At 38.0% G+C, this 21702-nt stretch overlaps 1 protein-coding gene and 1 long non-coding RNA gene across 3 annotated transcripts; one reads left to right on the top strand and one right to left on the bottom strand.

Moving 5' to 3' along the window:
- Positions 1–938: 938 nt before the first annotated feature.
- On the bottom strand, positions 939–3587 carry LOC116804901. 2 transcript variants are annotated; one of them, XR_006356888.1, is made up of 2 exons: positions 3357–3587; positions 939–2230 (listed from the first exon to the last, which is right to left on the bottom strand). It is a non-coding gene; the product is annotated as an uncharacterized LOC116804901 (long non-coding RNA). The 2 variants fall into 2 exon arrangements; XR_006356887.1 differs by lacking the exon at positions 3357–3587 and adding an exon at positions 2297–2563.
- On the top strand, positions 1613–18389 carry LOC6574791 (rho GTPase-activating protein gacU). The gene is made up of 3 exons (XM_002000783.4): positions 1613–1972; positions 15220–15366; positions 16285–18389. The coding sequence occupies exons 1-3, from the start codon at positions 1785–1787 to the stop codon at positions 17558–17560; spliced, it is 1611 nt and encodes a 536-aa protein (XP_002000819.1). The 5' UTR covers positions 1613–1784; the 3' UTR covers positions 17561–18389.
- The last annotated feature ends 3313 nt before the right edge of the window (positions 18390–21702 follow it).

Here is a 21702-nt window from a genome sequence, read left to right as displayed (position 1 = left end):
CGAGTTATTCTTCACGTTTAAGATTTGTGATTTTACGATGTCGCATTCTATGGTCTCGTTTTCAACTATGTTGAACTCAGATTTAGAAATAAGAGTAAGAATAACAAAAAGCGTGGCTTATAATCTCTTGGATATAAGTTATTATCTGGTGTCAATCCAAATGAAATGGCGAAGATATTGACTAAGGTTAGAATATTGACTATATATTACTGAGCGAACTCATATATTAGTAAATGCATATAGGATAGAAGTTGTTGGCTCGAATGAATTCGATATCATCTGAAGTATAGATTAAGAATTGAACTCTTAGAATATTTTCTGTTGCATTTCACTTACTGTTTTCCTTACTCATTTACTTGCATTTGAAGATGTGATGATAACCTTTAGAAAGACCGACAGAAAAGTTCTTATGGTTCCGCTTATGGCTCAAGCTTACTTGCCTTGTCTGAGCCTTCAGTTCCTTGAAGAGGTTTAGTTATATTCGATTTTCTTCCAATTTTACTGCATCTAACTAAACTCAGTTTAAAGTAGAATTGAGTCTCAGGTTTGGTCTATGCTGGCAGCTTATGAGATTCAAGACTTGGCTGATAGATGGAGAATTTTTTTTTACATATATTTTTTTTTATATGTATTAGATACTTTTAATAATTTTATAATCATAATATAATGAGATTATATAATATACAAAATATTATCTAATCAGCTCTACTATAACAATTTATAGAAAGTACCAAATATTTAAAAAATATATATTGATATATTTAGTCATAAAAATAAATATATAAAAAATTTTCAAAACTTATATAAAATATTTCTTATTAAATTATTTTAAATTCTTGCTACATTTTCGATGCATAAATTACTAAATATTTATATGCTATTTTTGTACATATACTCATAAAATATTTAATATACATTATTTACAAAAAAAAATCTACTTTAAATATACATTAAATATTTAATACCCAATAGCTTCTAATAGAATATCTTAATTACAAATTCCAGATTTTTATTCAATAGATATAATTTTCTCATGGCTACCCGTTCTTAGCGTTTCTTCTATCCTTTTTTTTTAACGATCCTTTACCCATGTCGAACACTTTTGTGGCTCTTATCGCCGAGTTGCCGCAAATACAGCTGCAACAAGTGGGCAACTCCGTCGCCCTGTCTGCTCCCTCGGGCTCGCTCTTTGTCGAGGTGTCATAAATCCACATGTGGTTGTAAAGTGTCTACTAATTTCAGTACGTATCTTCCCACTCTCTCGCTCTCTCACTCCCTCTCTCTCTTCCCCTTCTCTCTCTCCCTCTGGCTGTCTTCTTTCTTGCAACTGTCACTCGATCGCTGCCCCCGTTGGCCCCGCTCGGTGGATCTGTGGGGCTGGGGCCACCTAATTTCACATGAACATGTTAATGTTTACACGCGTACCGCGATTTTTATGTGCGCGCCCCCGCCGCGGATCGTCAGCCGGGGAAGACGAACGGACGGACGGACGAGTAGCCAACCAACGGCGTCTTGAGCTTATCTCCGATCGCCGAGCCCAACCGAGCCGAGCCGAGCCGACGATCTAAACACACACACACTGCCGAGAGCCGAGCAGTCAACAGGCGCAGATCAGTCGCAGTTTGCTTGTCAGTCGCGTCGCGTCGCCTCGCCAGCCGTGTGGGTGTATATCCAAGTCTCCGAGAGATCCGAGCAGCTGTATCTGTATCTGTATCATAACTGTATAACTGTAACTGTATCTTTGACAAAAGCCGCGCAGCCGTCGGCAAAGTCTGTTGACCGAAATGAGCGCCAATACGAATACGGAACGCGCCAAGCCCGTGGAGACTTTAGTCCTGGCCAACTATGCACTGAAGGCCGAGCAGAAACGCGCCGCCGGCCAAGGCGGACGCAAGGAGGATGAGCGCATCACCAGCGCCGTTATGAAGGTCCTGGAGGGTTACGATTGGAATCTGGTCCAAGCCTCTGCCAAGTAAGTTGGAGATTTTAAGCGAGTTTATCAAATTAGAAATAATTCCTGAATTTGTGATATTTATACAAATTTCGATAATAATATGTACTATATAAGGTTCATGATTTCTATGATAGAATTTACATACATATGTATATAATAATCTTAATATCTGCTCAGATTTCAATGATTCATAAAATATTTTCAGTGCAATTCTTGTTGCTTAGATTCCAGATTTCGAGTCATTAGAAATTTGATGTTCAGATTCTTGATTTCAAGCTAGAAATAGACAAATTCTTTCTATGGTAGATAAATGTGGCATAGGTCTTAATTGATATAGATTACTTTTATTTGCGTTCACCCTTTGGATCAACAAGTAATTTCTTGACTCTTTTATGTTTCTGGCTTATAGCATATATATAATCTATTTCCTCATAATTGTCATTTTGGCAAATTTGATAAGATAATCGATATAGCTATAATTCCTTGACAGTCTGTCTGCTTCTGCTGACAATGAATTGAATGTAGTCTTTATATTGCAGTCAGTGAAAAGATCGATGTCTACATCATTTATCATTTGCTACAGGAGACTTAAAAATCTTTTTACTTAACAAAATTCTTAAAGAAAAAAAAAAAATAATTAAATAAATAAATATGTTTTTAATTTGGATGACTAAGTTAATAATAATAAAAAAAAATAAAATACATAAATACATATATTTTTAATTTGGATGACTGAGTTAATATTTCTGTAAAATATATCGAATATGTCTATAAAAGTTTTAGCAACTAAATCTCTTATTACAGAATCGGATCTACTATAATCTATGGTGTTTCTAGATTAATATAATCTAGGGCTCTTAAAGAGTATTTTAGATATTATATAGTTCTTGTGGCCAAAAGTAATTCTATGATCAACCAACAGAGATACATATGTTCTATGTACAATAACATAATAGCAACTAGTTTTTGTAATTATCCGGATTTTTCAACAAATCTTGGGTCTTAGCGTGTCTTTAACATCAGTTCCTTTTCGAATATCTGAACCAGAGGATTTTTTCTTATGTATAGTTTATCTTTGCTATTTCCTTATTATTGTCAATAAAGTAATACAGTAACTACGCAAATTTCCAAGTAAATTAACGGTTTATCTATATCTGTCGACATTTACGAGTATAGCGAATCAATGTATGCTATAATATAAAACTTCATATTCTATAGTACTTTTTTTCTTAAATAATATGAGGCTTGTGGCCTACACCAAAAATTTAGTTACTGTGGCTGCTAAATTGTGCAAAATATTCACAAGTGAATTCACAATTAAATTCGGGGTGCGTTATGCTAAATATTATTTTTAGCAATTGTGTTTTGTAAGCTTTTATAAACATTATTTTTTAATACTTACTGAAGTTATAGAAGCCCTATTCTTATATTATTTTAATAAGAATACAATAGAGTCTGAACGAAAAAATTGTATGGAAAATAAAATGGAAAATAATTAATATTATAACAGAACGTAAAAACCTCACTATGATGATGATATATAAGGCAGCATGAGAATTTCAAAATTGTATATTTATATAAAATTAAAAATGTTGAAAATTCATTAATATTCTCTTTTTTAATTTTTTTTAATTTTTTTTTATTTTTTTTATTTTTTATGAAAGCTTTGGCGTGAACTACCTAGAGTATTTAAGAAAAAGTTTTAAGAATTCTAAGTCCTGAATTCTGAATTCTGATTCAAAGAAAATTGATAGTTACAAAAAGTATTTGAAAAGAATTCAACTTCTATATATGTATTCACATCTACAGCTGTAAGCATAGCCGTCCTCGTTCATCTGTCCCTAGAGACAGCCTTAAATTTCCAACGTAGAAATCTCGTGATGTGGATAACCGGGAATCGAAGCATTTATGAATGACTAAGCGTGGCGCTCTTCTTGTCGCTGATTAGCACAATTTTATGAGCCTGCGGTTGTTGTTTCTGTTGTTGTTGTGTCTGTTTTTTTTTCTTTCTTTTTTTTTTTGTTTCTTTTTATTTAAATGGATAAACAAACTTGGCGAACCGCAAAGGCAAAAAGTGTAAAAGAAGAAACGGAACGTTTGGGAATACGCTGGCATATGTAAATATGTGAACTGAATTTACACATCTTAACACATGGTAGTAGCTCTCGTATATCACACATATATATGTATTTATATATATATATATATATATATATATATCTATATATATATATCTATAGGGTTCAGTTGGTATAGAAAATACAGTGAAAACGGGGGAGCAGACGAAACACGTTCGAAATGAAGACGACAAATCAATTCAGGCATAAAAAGCGAATAAATATGTTTTTAGCATAAAGATGTTAACTGCTAACAAGCTGCCCAGACGACTGCCAGAGGGGGCGGGGCCCCTGGGGGTGGGGAGGTCTGTACAGGTGTATACGTGTGTGAAAATAATGCCAAATCCAGTGGAAACACATCGTTCGCGACAGTCGGAGTTGTCACTTGCCACTGCATGGCAGATGTGGGCAAGTGCAACGAGGCAACTCGCTGGCGCCAGGGCGCCAGAGTCGTGAGAATGGCCTGGCGGCCTTCTCGCTCTGATCCCTGTGCTGCTGTGTGCTCCTGTGTAACGGTCAACAGCAGCGCCAGCAGCGCGCTTTGACTATTTGCCGAGCATTTATCGCGGTCGTGGTTCGGCGGGCGACTCATATGATTAGCTGCCACACTACGCTCTCGTCGGGGTGGATAGCAGGCGAGTGCCATGGGCAAATCATGGCGATCAGTTGGATGAGAGTGGAAGCAGATCGGATATTAATGATTACCAGTAGATTATCCAATGCATCGAAGTTGCTGCAGCGCCGCCTGCTTGGTCTTAATTAGCGATATGTCCACATAGCGGTAGTCTACTGTAGTTTTGCTCTGTTATCAGCAACGTGCGCTCAGCTGGTCGCAAACAAGCAACATCCTTGGACTACGTGTTGTGTTTATTGTTGCAAAAGCGCAATCGCTGTCAAGAACACGTGTGTGTTTGCACAAGGATATGACGAGGAGGCGGGCAGCCCGTTGCCTTTATCTGCGCTACGTAACGGCTACGCTTAGACTCCAACCCGCAGCCGCCTCTCCCCCCAGCCAGACCAACGAGAACTAGAGACAACCCTTCGTGGGCCCACCAACGTTTACATACACTAGACTGTGTTTATCTATGCCTGCTTGCTCTTGCTTAAAGTCGCTTTAAAAAGCCCATGCACAGGGTCACATAGAGCCTGGGCAGGGGAAGGGCTCAGCTCTGCTATTTACTTATGCGGGAATTATGTGTTTGAGGTAGCAAATACTTGTCTGTAAGATTGTTGAGAAAATTCTATAGGATATCAGATATGGGATATCAGATATAGAAGCTCTTACTGCATGGTTTTTATGTGATAGGAGATCTAGCTATATGGCTAATAAAGTGATAATATAGGGCTTTTAATTGAAAGAAGATGTTAACATATAGTGTATAAGCTATAGAAGGTCTTATTATATAGATTGTCTTTTTTTTTTTTTTATTAAACTAAGAACTATTCCAAATTTCAGCAACATCAATTTAGAAAAGGTATTACTATAAAAAGTTATAGAGAGTCTGGATGAATTATTTTTCTTTTATCAAACTAAGATCTATTCCAGATCTCATCAACATCAAACTTTTATCGAAAATCGTATATATCATATATCAACATATACAAAAACCTTTATTAAAAATTTAATACTGGAACTAGAAAACAATATATATACAAAAATAATAATAATAATTAACTAGAGCTATGTTTATAGCCTAAATTTTTAGCTATTTTATTTTAGCTCTAGTATTGACTTTTTTAAAACTATAAACTATTTGAAATCTATAAACAAAATTTTTAAAAATAACTTTTTCCGTTGACTATTTTAATTGCCTAGAATTTTACTACTTTTCATAGAAAAAATATGAATTTAAATATCAAAGGTTTGCTATATAAATAGCGAACCTGAAATGCAAGTGTTATAAAATGGCAAACAGGTCGATAAAATAATATCGTTATTAATAGACTCAGATGTGATCTCTGGCGCTGCCTCAACTCAACTCAACTTAACTTTTATAGCACCTCAAACACGAAAACCGCAAATTCGTGTGTCCAAAATTTCAGCGCGTGAATCATGCACATAAAATGCGCCTGGAACCTAAACATATTAAGAAATTAAATAAAATATCAGCAAAATAATAATAATATTAGAAATAAGTGTGACAAACACTTGAGGAGCTCGATGATTGGCGCTTACCTTTATCAACGCGAGTCGCAAATCGCAATTTCGCGTGCCCTGCCTCTACCCTGATCCCTACCGCAGACCCTGTCACCGTGGACATAACTTTATAGTCGCTTTCCGTGGTCTTTAAATACATATATGTATATATTTATATGTATAAATATATACTTATATCATATCGCATATCACCCCAGGCACCCCATTTGCAGCCATTTGAACCCCTTTTTGAGGGAATAGCTTTAATTTCTTCATTTTTTTATGCGCTTCTCTAAGTGTATTTACACGGCGATTAGATAAGAGGACTTCGGCTATGCTTCGGCGACGACGTTATAAATAATTTATTGCTTATCTGGCTTCGTCGAGCTATCAAAGCCAGCAACTACCACCAGGTGGGGTGTTCGCTCCAGGCACTGATATCATCCAGGGCGGACTAAGTTTCTTTTCTTTTTCTTGTTCTTACTTCTTTGTTTTTGGGGTGCGCTTAGTCGCCCAGTCAATTTACACGCACAACATACGGATCTCGCCTAAACCAACACTTCAGACTCGCATTGGGCGTGACCAGCGCGTCCAATCAATCCACGGAACATTGACACATATCACGTCAAAATTGTTGTTCACATGAGACCAGATTTTAATAGAAATATTTAGTTGGCCGCAGAAGCTTGAGAAACTTTTGGCTAGCGAGACGTTTAAGCATGTGATGGGAAATTGGATATGAAAATTTATAGATTTCTATGCTCTTGGGAGGGACTAATTGCTAAGGGAGTATCCTGAGCAGAAGAGAGATTTTTTGGGTTTTTTTTTTATATATTTTTCGCATTGAGAGCAGACTTTTATTCTTGGCATTTATTAGACTTCGCGTAAGACTGCAAACAAACTTTTTATATGAGCAAAAATTAAGTTCTATGTTCTCTTCAAAGTTCCTAGAATATAAAACATTTTTCATTTCATTTTGGCTTTTTCAATTTGATGAAAACTTTGTTTTGCAGCCCAAAATTCTATTTTTTTCGGTTAGATTCATAGCTGGCATAGCAAAAAGTATAGCAACATATTTGTTGCTTTTGGTTAACTTTTTCCAATTGCCAAAACTAAGCTGACTTCATTTTGAAATGGAATGAAAACTCCTTTTCAATCGTATTACAACAGCTGGTTAAATAGCTCTGCACTCGATTTTCATGGCATTCTTTGGTAATTTGCCTCCAGTGTTTTGGGTGTTTGAGTGTGTGTGTATTGGGTCCTGGCGCTGCCGATAGGGAGCTCCTGCTGCCAGGACCCTACTCGCTATCCATTTGGGCAACAACAATAGCGCCGGCCAGACACACGTACGGCTTACAAGATAAATATTGATTTTGTGGCTGCTGTAGGTGCTGTTGCTGCTGCTGCTGGATGCGGGTGCTGTGACTGGTATGAGTGGTTCGAGTGGTGTGGGTGGTGTGGGTTTTGCGGGTGGTGCGGGTGGTGCTGTTCTGGTCTGTTGCTGTTGGCCGTTGCTTAGCTTCTTTGCGGTGCTCATAACCGCAACAGCCCTGCCTAAACTTTTGGAGCCCACATTCACTCGGTCTGCCAGCCAGAGCTCCCCGCTGTTTTGGCTCTTCAGTTTTGGCGAGCTTTCAGGTACCCAAATTGTTTGCAAGTAAATTTACAAAACGTTGCCCCAGTCGTTGCTCCAAACCACCCACCCACACACACACACACACCCCATAGACGCGCACATCCTTACATCCGCTCGCACCACAAACACTTTGTCATGTTGTTTGGTTTTTGCTCGCCGCGTGGGTCGCTTGCCAAAATGGCCGCCGATGGCTCTGCTGGCGGTTTTATGACCAGGTGCCTGGGGCCAGGCGGCACAGGTGCGTGACAATGGGCTCTGGGATCGGGCAATAAACGCCCATCCACACACTGATTGCTGGGATTTCAATGTTAGGCCAGCCGCTGCACAGCGGGAAATGAAGTGGAATATCGAGTTGACAAGCGACTCATCTCGCATACACACACACACATACACAGAGATAATATTTACATATGTGTGTTTTATTTGTTTTTTTAGCATTTCATAAAATGCTTTACACGAAAAAGTTTAAGCATCAAAACTGGAGCGCCTATTCTGAAAAGGCAAGTCCATGAATCCTAACAAATTGACAGTTGGGACGGGTATGGAATAAGCGTCTGAGGTTCTGCGTGCGTGTGTGTGTGCGTGCGTGTATGTGTGAGGCGAAACGCCATTCAACTGGCATCTAATATTGGCCATGTCGCAGTTCTAGATGACACGGACGTATGCTGCTGAAGTGCCAACACGACGTGGTTTCAAGTATTTTGGGCGACGAAACTGCAAAGCAAAGTTCAATTTAAGCAATTTCCGACCCGATATAGACTAACCAATAGCTATGTGTATGTGTAACACTGTGCTACAAGGCATGTGGCTGAAGTGAACAATGTAATGAAAATAAAATATAAAATTAATTTAATTGTAATTTATTATTTATTGTCTCAATTATTATTATTATTAATTTTTATTATTTCTATTATTATTATTATTTTTTTATCATTATTAATTTGGAGTATTATTATTATTATTATTATTATTATTATTATTATTATTATTATTATTATTATTATTATTATTATTATTATTATTTTTTATCATTATTATAATTTTATTATTATTAATTTGGATTATTATTATTATTTTTAATTTTACTATTATATTTATCATCATGATTATTATTATTGTCATTGTCATCACCATTGCCATTATCATGATTTCTTTCTTTAGCTTTGAGATTATCATTATTATTCTAACTATCAAAAGCATTGACTTTATCATTAACATAATTTTTGCTATTAACATTTACATTAGCCTTAACATTATCATTGCCATTAACATTAACATCAACATAGACATTAACATTAGCATACCATAAACATCATCATTAGTGTTATATATCAGTTACCAATCGAAGGTCGGCGTGTGTTGTCTAGTGTTATTTAGGCAGCGGGACATTTTGAAAGGCAAACAGCAATGTCAGAGACATACCAAGCCATATCGCATATCATCGATGGTGTGCACTCCTTCAAATAATTGAAAGTAACAGCAACAACAGCAACAGCAACAACAACAACATGTAGAGCATTTAACAAGTTTGCTTCGGTTTCGCTACGAGCTCGGGCACTCAAAGTGTCGCTCTTCATTGCGTAGTTGTGAGTGGCAGACCGAGAGTGCTTAAGCCCCCGTCCAGCCGTCCAGTCGTCTCCAATCCCCCGCCCCCCCTCATTCATCTCCTGCTGTGACCCGACCCCCCATTGAAAGTGTATTCTATGCGTGCCCTGGTCACTGATGGTCGCATCCTCTTGGGCTGCTCTTGTCGCGGCTCAAGTGCGTCGTCGACGACTGGCTGTAAAAATAAATTGACTTGGAAATTGAAAAACAAGCAGCGAAAAAGCGGGCCTTCAAGTGTGTGCCAGGACGAGGCGAGCTGCGGGAGAGGTGGGGGTGAAGACGCGCGCCATGGTTCATATGAAAAGTAAAAGCTCTTCGAATTACGCATAAGGCTGAAAATATTGGATGCCAAGCTAATGATATGGAAAGTTCAAGGTTCGCTTTGCCAGTTGGCAAATGCATAAAACAAACGAAAAGTGCGTGAAGGAAATGTTTTTATATATTTTCCAATGATGTGGAAAATTACAGATGACCATTTATATATAGGGTTTACTCCAAGCTGTCAATTAAAATTTTCTTAAGAAAATATCTTGGCAAAATATTATTACCTGTGATATGTTAATTGCGTTATTAAAATTTGTTATTTATTTTTAATTTGTATGCATGGGAATTCCAAAATTTCATTTTATTTGAATTCTGCTGAAATATGCAAATGCAATGAATGAATTTTTAGGCACATGATTTCAGGAAAAGTCTAGATGAATTTTCCGTTTTGTTGTTGTTGGGGTATTTTAGGAATTTGCTATTGAGGCTGTTGCTGCTGCTGTTGTTGTTGCGGCTGTTGCTCCTTTCAGCTGTTGCGCCTACAATTCCTGCCGCAACCTGCCCCACAGATGACGACATTTTTCTTAGAATGCCATTCAATGTCAATAGCAAGAAGCGAGACCACAGTCGGATCACAAACAGCAGCAGCAGCAGGAGACCTTGAATACGGCAGCGGCTGCGGCTGCTTTTGTTGCCCGCCTCTTGTCACAACAAAAGCTGAGTAAACTTCAAATGCGCCTCTCGCTTGCAACTCTCACGGTAGCTCGGCATGTGTGTGTGTGTGTGTTTGCTGCTGTTACTGGGGCGGGGTAGGCAGATGAGCCGTCGAGCAACTGTTCAACTATTGCCTTATCGGCTTATCAGTCGCTCGCAATGTTTGACCAACTTGATATTTTTCGACTGTTTTCGTTTTCGAGCGAAATAAACGCGAGCAAATAGAGAGATGGCGGCAGAGCTGTGGGCAGAGCGGGGGGCAGCTGGGGTGCGCAAGAGGGGCCCAGCATCCGTTCGGCATTTGAATGTGGCGCAAAAGTGTTTAACAAAAAAAAAAGTGAGAAATATTCCGACAAAATAAAAGTGTCGTAAAATGCGGCGCTGGCTGCGTGGGAAATTGATGAGCAGCGCTGCCTAAGCAAACACAAGTAACTGCAGTTGGCAGCGGCGTTGGCGTCGCTGTCGCTGTCGCCGTCGACTGCAATTTGTTGACACGCATTTTTTCTTCTTCTTCTTCTTCTGTGTTTTGTATCTGTTAGCTACAATTCATATTTGTTGAACTTGTGAAAATCGCTGTGAGACGTTGCTAATTGGCTGCATTTGTAGTCGAATGTGTTTTTATATTTTCCTTTACGCTCGCTTACAAATTGATGAGTATAAAAAAAAAAAAAAAAGAGTAGGAAATGGAAATTTATTGTATTTACAGCGTGTAAATATTTGGGCCTGAATAATTTTGTTCAATTTGCTTGTGTTTATGTGTGCGTGCGTTCGTGTGTGTGTGTGTATTTTAATAACAAAAGCTGCAAATGGTCCATTGCTGATAAAAATGATGCAGCAACAACAACTTTGGCATGTGCAACAGCAACAACAACAAAAATAACAACAACAACAACAACAACAGCAACAAAATTGCTCATTTCTCATATGCAGCGCGCAGCTAACGGGCCACTTGAAGATATCACTTAATGAGATTTGCGCATCTCCAAATGCAACAACAATAACGACAACAACAACAACAAGAAGAGCATAATAATGAAGACGTGCTCGAGTTGCCAAGTGCTCGGAACTGGCGTTGGGAGCAACTTTTGCTGCAAAACGAACATCACTTGATTCTGATTAGCGTGCTGTCAAGCGTGAGAGCTGGCAATACACACACACACACACACACACACACACACATATACACACACATGCATATACACACACACACACACACATGCACTTGTTGTGCGTCATTTTTGACGGCTTGCAAGGGGAAGGTGGGCCTGTGTATGGAAGGGGAGGCGCGACGATACCAGCTACAGATAAGCAGCTTCCCGCTTGCCATCTCCCTCTCGCTCATTCGCCCTCTCGCCTCTCTGGCTGTCCAACTGAACCGCCATTTGGCCTCCGGTCTGCGCGCGTTTTTAATCGCTTAATAAGCTCCAACTCGAGCTCGAGTTGTTGTAATTAAGCCCAGGCACTGCGCAACAGCATGGCAGAGAGGATGTGAGCAGCCCTAAGCACACATACTTATATAAACTCTTACACACACAGATACACGCGCACACATATTCAGAGACACTGTTGCTCTCTACCTCAGCAACAGTTACTCAACTCTTTTTTGTTTTGCTTAAAGCTGATTTAAAGCAAAATTTCATTGCCCAAAAGTTGTAAAGAAATTTTGAAAATATTTTAAAGGAATAAAATTGCAATAAATATTAAATACATATATATAAATTTTTACATGTATGTAAATTTCTTTGATATATATATATTTTTTTTTACGATTTTTTGCATGCTAAATGTTTTTGTCTTTCCTTATTAAAATATATTTAATATTAATTACCAAAAACCAAGATGAATCCATCATTAAGCCCTATGACATTGACATATTTTAAGAAAACTTCTAAAAATTATTTAAATTCAAAAGTCTTCGATGTAAATAACAAACTTCTCACAATATTTATCAACAATTCTCAATAATTTTACTTTTAAAGTATATAAAGTTGACTTAAATTAAGCAATTGTTATTTTACTTCTACACGAAGCTACAAAGTCAGATAGTTTATTTACAGTTAACAGTTCAGTAAACACCCACATAAATTATATGAAATGATGTCAACTTGCAGTTAGTTAAAATAATGTTTATTTACCACTTGGATTTTTACTTCGTGCTCTGTTTATTCATTGAATTGCTTTGATTAAAGCCAAGAATCCTGCCGGCCGAGGCACAAATTTGCACCTGTGTGGACACAGCTAACGCACACACACACACTACTCACTCACACACATGCACACACGCACACACTCTGTTTTATCTGAGGGCGACGACAATCGAAATTCATTGCCTCAGCTAGTAAAATCTGTTGCCGGCTCATGTTTATTTAGGATAAATAATTCAATATACATGAAACGAGCATACTCTCTATAAAAGTAATCCGTGCAGAGACAGCCTGTAACCAACGCCCACCTGTCACGCCTATGTCTTTGATTGAATTTGTTTCGGAAAGTATCTTTTATTTTTATTTTATTTCTCTCTCTCCCTCTCCCTCTCTCTCTTTTTTTTTTTTTTTTTTTTTTTTTTTTTTTTTGCCTAACACGTTAAATCACAATGTGGCTTACACATGTGGTGGCTGACAGACTAGTAGATATTTTAGTATTAGCGTGGAGTATGATGATATAATTTGAACTATATAAATCTTTTCAGTATTATAATCTGTACAATATACGATGTGTAGATATAATTGCAGAATACAGTTAAACAAAGTTTTTCTAATATAAGCCAAAGAATTTTGAAGTACGTTAACAGTTAGGTGAGTCTTGCCAAAACAAAAACTATTTCGAATATTTTTTTTTTTTAATTTTTGGGAAACTTTTTGTGGAAAAAAAAAAAAATTGTAGCTCAAACCTGAAATTTCTGAACATATTTTGGGTACTTAAAAAATCATTTTGATATTTGTTGAGCTTTGTATGAATAAAATTGTTAACAAAAATCGTGTTTATTAAAGATACTTAAAAGAAATTATATCAAATATTAAAAACATTTTAGCTTCAGCAAAAAAAGCAAACTGCAAAGTTGTATATATAACAGTTCGTTAAAAAAAATGTTAATGTTAATTACTTTCAAATATGTAATATACAAACCAGTTTATATAATTCGAGATTTAATTACTTTTAAGAATGAATATAAATATAATATCTCACTGTTTGAGTGACTTAAAATTGGTTCGATGATATTATATGTGTTGTATATAATGTATGTATATATCGTATTTTATATCGCGAATTTTTTATTTATATTTATAATCAATTTTAATACTTTTAATATTTACTTTTGCAATTTATTTAAATTAAAAAAAAAATAAAAATTGTTATATATATATGAGACACCAAAGTAATAAATAGAGATGATCATATTTATGATGTAGAGAATTTGAAAATATATAAATTTAGAAAACATTTACTTTGCAAATTTTGGATTGACTTTTATAGTCTTATTATACTTAGATGGATGTATATATATATACACTTATTTTCCAGTAACCACGTGCGTTTAATGTGGAATATATAGGTATTACCAAAGCTTGAGTTCTTTAAGGGGAGTTAAGCTTTGTCGCCAATTTTTTGCATCGAGTTCTAGTTTGGTCATGAAGCCATTGTCGCTTTCACTTAGGTTTGACAAAACAGAGATACAGAAAAATACAGAGTGAGAGAGAGAGAGAGAAAGAACAAGAGAGAAAGGCACAAATAAAGACAGATAAAGAGAGAGAGAGAGAAGGACAAAGATACAGAGAGAATTTGTGTGGTGCGCCACATATTACTTAATTTTCTTGTTATGCTGCCCGAATGATTCGAAAGGCCAGCAAATTGTAGTTTCTTGCCCAAGCGATGTGGGTCATGTTGGCCATCAAGCGAAATGACAGCCAATTGCACATTTCGACTGTTGCCATAGAATTTGATTTCAATTCCCCTTTGTAGATGGCTTACAACTTGAATAGATTTCTGTAGACGCTAGAAAATAATACAAAGCTTTGTCAGTAAATAGCATTTATATTTTGCTAGCTACTATATACTATGTACAATAGCTATTATATACTATATATCATATAATATATATGTGATTTATTTCTAGTTAAGCCTTTTGGCATTGCTGTGGCCCCCAGCAGCCATTCGCAGACGTTGCAATCTTGCGGTTCCCTATGCAGGTTGCTCCTGCTATTGTTGTTGCTTTTCATGTGCTTCAGGCAGAGCAAGAGGTATATAGGTTTTGAGCAGCACGGAATAATGAAAGTGGAACTCAACTGCTGCGATCGATCTCTTTGACTATGGATGAATACGCTCTACAATTAAAGTCAAGCTTAATGACTGCATGTGACATTTATATATCTATTTCTCTTTGCAATTGGGTATTACCTAGTCTAGTACTCCCGACAATCTTGTTGTTGCCTGTATTTTTTTTGTTTGAGTCAATACAAAGTTCTTGCTGCAATCCAGAAGTTTGTTAGCCTTGGGCGCGGCTTCTCTTTCTTGCTTCTGACAAATAAAAGTTTTAATTGCAATTTATAGTTTGACATAATTCGCGAATTTTCCATCGCCAATGGCGGCAGCCGCCACCAACGGAAAAACACTTTTCCAAAGCAATTTTTTGTTGTTCTTCATTTGTTGCTGCTGTTATTGTTGTTGCTGTTTGTTTCTCGTGTAATTAATGTCAAGTAAAGGCTGTGAAGCATTTGCACTTTCCAAAACAGAAACTTTCATAAAATATGCCATTTAAACTCATTTCACTTTGTTGTTGCCTTAACCATTCCAGAGCACCTTCCGATCGCAAAAAGGAGCACATCAAGCGACCTATGAACGCCTTCATGGTCTGGGCCCAAGCAGCACGTCGCGTCATGTCCAAGCAATATCCACATCTGCAAAACTCGGAGCTGAGCAAGTCGCTGGGCAAGCTATGGAAGTAAGTATAAGTGGAATGGGGTATATAGACTGATCGTAGAATCCATTATATAAATCTTACAAATGCGAAACTCAGAAGAATTTTCTTTTTATGCCAGTAGCAAATATATTTATCTCGAGTGTTAAATATCTTGAATATTAACTTTCGTTAGGAGCAAGCACAAATTATTTTTAGATTGGGCTGAATACTCTATCAACGTGGGACGTGGGAGGTTCTAGGAGTCAATAATACTAAAGTCAATGATGCCCTGAATCAAATACAACTTAGCTCAGGCTTAGATTAAAGATCACGCTGAATAATTTAACAAACAGATATGCTTCTAAAATTTTTAGTTCATCTTGTAAATTTGAAACTCTATAGAATTCCTTATTGCCCAAATTAATTTTTGCCATACGAAATAGATAGAAATGATATATGAAAAGTTTAAAGTATAGACAGCTAAAATAATAAATAAAATCTCCTTTTGAACTTTGCCTCATATTCATATCTTAGGTAGCGCGCCCTGAGGTCAACTCACAGTCTTTTCCTATTCGCACTTCAGCTGCAATTAAATGCGACAATTTGTATATACATATACTTTTAACTATGCTTGTGTGTGTGTGTGTGTGATAGATGTCGGCGCCGTCTTCACATTGTTTGTAAGAACAAATCGGTTTGGAAATTAAAATCTCACAGTTCAGCGGGTGCGCGATAAGCGTCTCGAAATGTCGAGAATGCGCTGATAAGGGTGCAGAGCAAGCAAAGCATCCGCCTTGAGTTAATTAGAAGGCCGCACGGCTTGTCACTCGGCGGCCAATTTGTAGACCAATAAATAAACGAACATTTGACTGGAAGTGGCCATAAATTAAAGCGCTGATTGCGTACTACATCTCACTCACTCTCTCTCCCTCTCTCTCTCTTTGTCTCTTTCTTTCGCAGAAATCTGAAGGATAGCGATAAGAAGCCGTTCATGGAATTCGCCGAGAAGCTGCGCATGACGCACAAACAGGAGCATCCCGACTACAAATATCAGCCGCGTCGCAAAAAGGCTCGCCTCATGCCACAGTCGGAGGCAGCTAGCACGGCAGCAACAGTTACTGCCACGCCAGCAACAGCAACAGCAGCAACAGCAACAGCAAGTTCCACTACAGCGCGTCGCAGCTCCGGCGGCCAAGCACCGCAGCGCCGCACGAGCAAAGCCAACAACAACAACTGCGCCAGCTCCAATCTGTGCACCACCAGCAACGGCAGCAATGGCAGCAATGGCAGCACCGCCACCAGCACCAGCGACGTCTTCAGCAACGAGGCATTCATGAAGTCGCTGAACAGCGCCTGCGCGGCCAGCCTGCTGGAGCAGGGCCTCTCGCTGGGCAGCGAAACGGAGCGCGGGCTGCTCGACTCGCCGTGCTCGACGGCCAGCTCGATGTCATCGCTGACTCCGCCAGCCACGCCCTACACGGGCGTGGCCAAGCCGACAACGGGCAACAGTCTGCTGCTCCGGCAGCTGAGCGAGCCGAGCGGCGGCGGCGGCGGCAACAACAACAACGACTACGGCGTGCTGCTGGACGCGGGTCGAGAATATATTGCGCTGGGCGAGCTGAACTACACAGCACAGAACGGAAACGGCGTGGGTATGGGCGTGGGCGTGGGAGTAGGAGTGGGCGTAAGTGTGGGCGGTGTGCAGGAGATGGACTTTCTGGAGAACATCAGCGGGTATAGCTATGGCACGCGTGGCAGCTACACCAGCTACGGCTACAACGGTAGCAGCTTTCCAGCTGCCGCGGCGGCATCAGCGTCACACGCCAATGGAGCGCTAAATTACTTGGGCAAGCCGGCGGCAGTCGACATTGATCCCAAGGAAATGGACCAGTATCTTATGGATCAAATGCTGCCCCTAACGCAACAGCATATGCCAACCGCGCCCGCCGCTGTGGCCGCACACTCGCCGCCGCTCAACTCATCCGCCTCGCTGTCTTCGGCCTGCTCCAGCGCCAGCTCCCAGCCCGTCGAGTGCCTGGCCTCCCCGAGCGCCTACTACGACCACATGGGCAGCTACCCAGCGCAGGCCCAGACTAATAATATTGGCTATGCTCACTATGTGCCTGAAACCCAGCAGCAACAGCAACAGCAGCAACAGCAACATGAGCAACAGCAACAGCTGTCGCAGCAGCAGCAGCAGCAGCCACATCTTTGGGGCACTTATGTGAATCCCTAAGCCACTTCATTTGCTGCTGACCTTTACGGGAGCAGTCGATGGCTTTCGTTTATTGCTTTATTGTGTGTGCAATCGCCCGAGCTGTTGTGCAATTTAAGCTAATCGCAGCGATTCTCGTTTATGGCCAAATTGTAGATGCAGCCTCCAATAGCCAACATTGATGAATGCACAAACGATGCTCGACATTCATAGCACTATTTACGAGCATTCCCCACTTGCAAATTGGATACCATTGTGCCATGACAGTTGCGGAGCTGAACAGAATTGCTTATATGAAAATGGCATTGCTTACCATTTTCGTTAGCCAAATTGGGCGGGGGATGGGGGGTAAACGATAAGTTTATTATTATTGAATCGATTGCTTGGCTTTCATTCAAGTGACATTCAGATGCTGCATGCGAGCATAAATCTTTATTTATTCAATCGCAAATTCATGAACGCACTCCGAGCAAAAGATGTGCATTCACTTTTAGTACAATAGTTGCTTGATCTTAAGAGTTATAGCTAGGGACTTAGTCTAAGAGTATACCAACTTGGCGCTGGCCAATAAGCCTAATGAAATACATTATTGTGCTTCACCCTAAATTCAAGTTAATGCCTATTATAATTAGAATATGGATTTTGTTATATTTATCACTCATACGCCCTGTGAGCCTTAGTTGCCTTTTTAATCAAATTAGCTATATTTATTGTTAATTGACTTTAGCTCTTAGCTGCTATTACATGTAAATAAATGTGTGTAAGCTATTTAAAAATTACTTTAATAAAATATCAATAATTTTAAAGAGATCTATATAAAGGTCTTTAGTAATTGAATTTAGTCTAAGTCTCTGTATTTTAATTGTTTCCCACAAGTAATCGATGTCTGTGTGTGTGTGTGTGTGCGTATATTTGTAGACCTGTAAATTTCATAAATTCGAAATTCCTCTGAAATTAGCGCCCGCCCAGCAAATGGGCCATTTACCTGCGTATTTATTTCACCTCTCCCTTGTACAGTCCAACAAAAATGAAAACCTTACGCAGCTTTGCCGACGTAGCCAGTTATATATGTACATATATGTATATGCTTATGTATATGTATGCATATACATACATAAATGTTAATATATTTTCGTTTCTTCTCTTTTCTTATTTTTGCTTTGCGTTTATTTATTTATGTATTTATTTATTTCTGTTTCTTTTGAGAGCTTAGTGCAATTTGCGCATGTAACAAGTTGTTGTTAATTGAAGCGCAAACAGGGCGAGAAAACAAATGAAAATGCGAATTAGCAGGCCAAACCGTGCCGCACCAATGGCCAAAATGGCCATAACACAAAATGGCCGAGAGCTAAATAAAATAAAATCACAACAACAATTAAGGTAATAAAGCTTGAATACCCTAGAATAGCTCCAACAAATAGTGTAATTGAAATTTAAAAAAAATCACATTTTTGAAAATTTATTTTATAAAAGAAAATAAATGATTTTTTATTTTTAGTTGTAGACAGAAAGAGAAAGAAGGAAAGAAAGACAAGAGAGAGAATGTGAAGAGCTAGAAAATCATTAAACATTTCTGATATAAACATATATATGTAGTTGTCGAGGAAATTCACTCTTGGGATAATTTGTTTATTGATTTTGTTTAATATTTTAATTTATTAGGAAGCACCAGAGCAGCTTTTGTTACGATAATGAAAGACAAATAATTTCAGTTAAAAATTTTTATTTATTTTCTTTTTTTTTATGTGAAGGAATACATAATAAATAAATAAATAAATAATAAAGTTATATATAGATAATACAAACTCAGGTAAAATTTATTGTTATTCTTGAAAAAGTCCTTACACATTCGTTGGGAAAACTTAAATATATTCCAATATTATTAAAAAATTATTAAATATACTATACCATAAATACATATACATATAAAATCGAATTATGATTTCTTTATATATAAATAAACAAAATCTATTAAATATATATTAAATTAAATATATATTTTTTTTAAGCTACCCTCGCTGAAACAGTTTGTTCGTTTCAAAAAAGAAAACATGCTCATGTAATATATATATTTGTACATCTGCGCACAATTTAGAAAGTTAAGAGTCGTACACGTATTTGCAAGAAATGTGCGCTCAGCCAAATATTTATTTAAATGATTTCCAGAGAGTTCGCTGATTTCACAATAATTAAGCAACATTGGCAAGACTAATTTAAGCTAATTTAAAAAAATTGCTTTAAGAGTTGTTTATATCAAGTAATTAGAAAGCGCTAAATCTCGATTAAAGTGCGGCGCGAGTCACCAAATGATTTATTTATGCCCGGACAGCGAGACTATGGGTGGGCTTGGGTATAATATATATTGTATGTGTGTGTGTTCGTGTGACAGAGTTTACTTTGGCGTAAATGTTATTAAAACTAATGACGTTTATGGTGAACTCTTGTCAGGCTTTCGCTTAGCTTCGGCACCAATTTCGGCCAGGTCATAAACCGGGTCGTATACGTAATGAAATTTTGTGTACCTTGTGCTTTGTAACTCAATTAATGGCCCCAGCCGGGGGTACCACAAAAGTTCTGCTTTTTTTAAATTCACTTAAAGTTCGCTGCGAATTTAATTCGCTCACCTGTTCGGTGTGATCTGCCAAACTGTACGCACGTGTGAGCGCTCCGCGATAGCGAAATTCTTATCTTTCACTTTCGACTTAAAACAAAAACAAAATTAAGAGAACAGTTAGTCTGGCTGGCGCCGCTATGTCGCCAACACAGAGCAGAAAAGTTCCAAAAACGGACACTGGTCAACGGCAGAGCAACAACAACTATTATCAACCGTTACAAGCGCTGGATGACGAAACTGATAACGACAACTGTGAGGAAGTAATTGTCAACAAAACCAAAACTCACATTCCTCCTATTACGGTACTTAAAACTACTGCTGAACAACTGCATGGTATTTGCAAATTACTAAATGTCAAAGACTACTCAATTAGAAAAATTTCTATTGGAGTTAAATTACACTGCGAAGAAGAGGTGGATTTTGCCAATGTCTGCACCCACCTGCAAAACTCTAAAAATGAGTTTTTCTCCTTTGCAAAAAAACACAATAAACCATACAAAGCGGTGCTTACGGGACTTGATGACACTCCGGCTGATGTGGTTAGGAACAAGCTTACACAAATGGGACTTCAATGTACAGATGTCAAGTTTATTCAAAGGAAACGAGCCAACAATAGTAATTTCTCGCTGTATGTAGTTTACTTTGTCAACAAATCAACAAGTCTAAACGAGCTGAAGAAAAACTACTCTGTCATTGACCATATCAGAGTCAAATGGGACTACCAAAGACGCAGACCAAACACCGTGACTCAGTGCTATAACTGCCAGATGTTTGGGCACGGATCTTCCTATTGTAGTGTAAAACCATACTGTATGAATTGCGCAGGAAACCATAAAACTATTGAGTGTTCAGAAAAGTTACCTGTTAAGTGTGCAAATTGTCACGGCTCTCATAAGTCTAATTCAGTGGAGTGCCCAGGCAGAATAAATTATATAAAGTCAAGGGATAGGGGCGTCACCAAAGCACGGGTAGTCAGAACACCATTACAGTCTCCACAGTTAAACTGCGTAAAAACCTTCCCAACTCTTAATGGACAGATATCTGAACCATTAAAGACAACCTGGGCCAGGCAACCAGAGTTAAGCAGTGATCTCTTTTCGCTAGACGAGCTAAAAAGTCTTACTTTTGAGCTCATTAGTAATCTCAGAAATTGTAAATCCAAGACTGATCAGTTTGAGGTAATAACCTCACTTGCCTTCAAATTTCTTTCTTAATGTTAGACAAAGTAAAGATCATTGCGTGGAATGCCAGGGGCATTCAAAACAAAAAAGAAGAATTTTGTCACTTCCTGTTCAACAACGACATTGACATCTGCCTTGTATCTGAAACCTGGTTAAAAAATAGTATTTTCCTCAAGATTCGTAATTATAGCTGTTACAGAAACGACCGTACGACTAGTAGAGGAGGAGGGGTAGCAATCTTTATTAAAAAAAATATCCGCCACTCTTTGCTACCTCTCCCAAATACTAAAATTATTGAAACAATTGGCGTAAAAATCTTCATTAGTGATGGCACTGAGACGTCCATTTACTCATGCTATTTCCCAGGG

This window comes from Drosophila mojavensis, unplaced genomic scaffold (assembly GCF_018153725.1).
Source record: "Drosophila mojavensis isolate 15081-1352.22 unplaced genomic scaffold, ASM1815372v1 contig_231, whole genome shotgun sequence".
NCBI lineage: Eukaryota > Metazoa > Arthropoda > Insecta > Diptera > Drosophilidae > Drosophila > Drosophila mojavensis.
The sequence above is the reverse complement of the archived record's forward strand: the minus strand, read 5'-3'. Positions and strand labels throughout refer to the sequence as shown.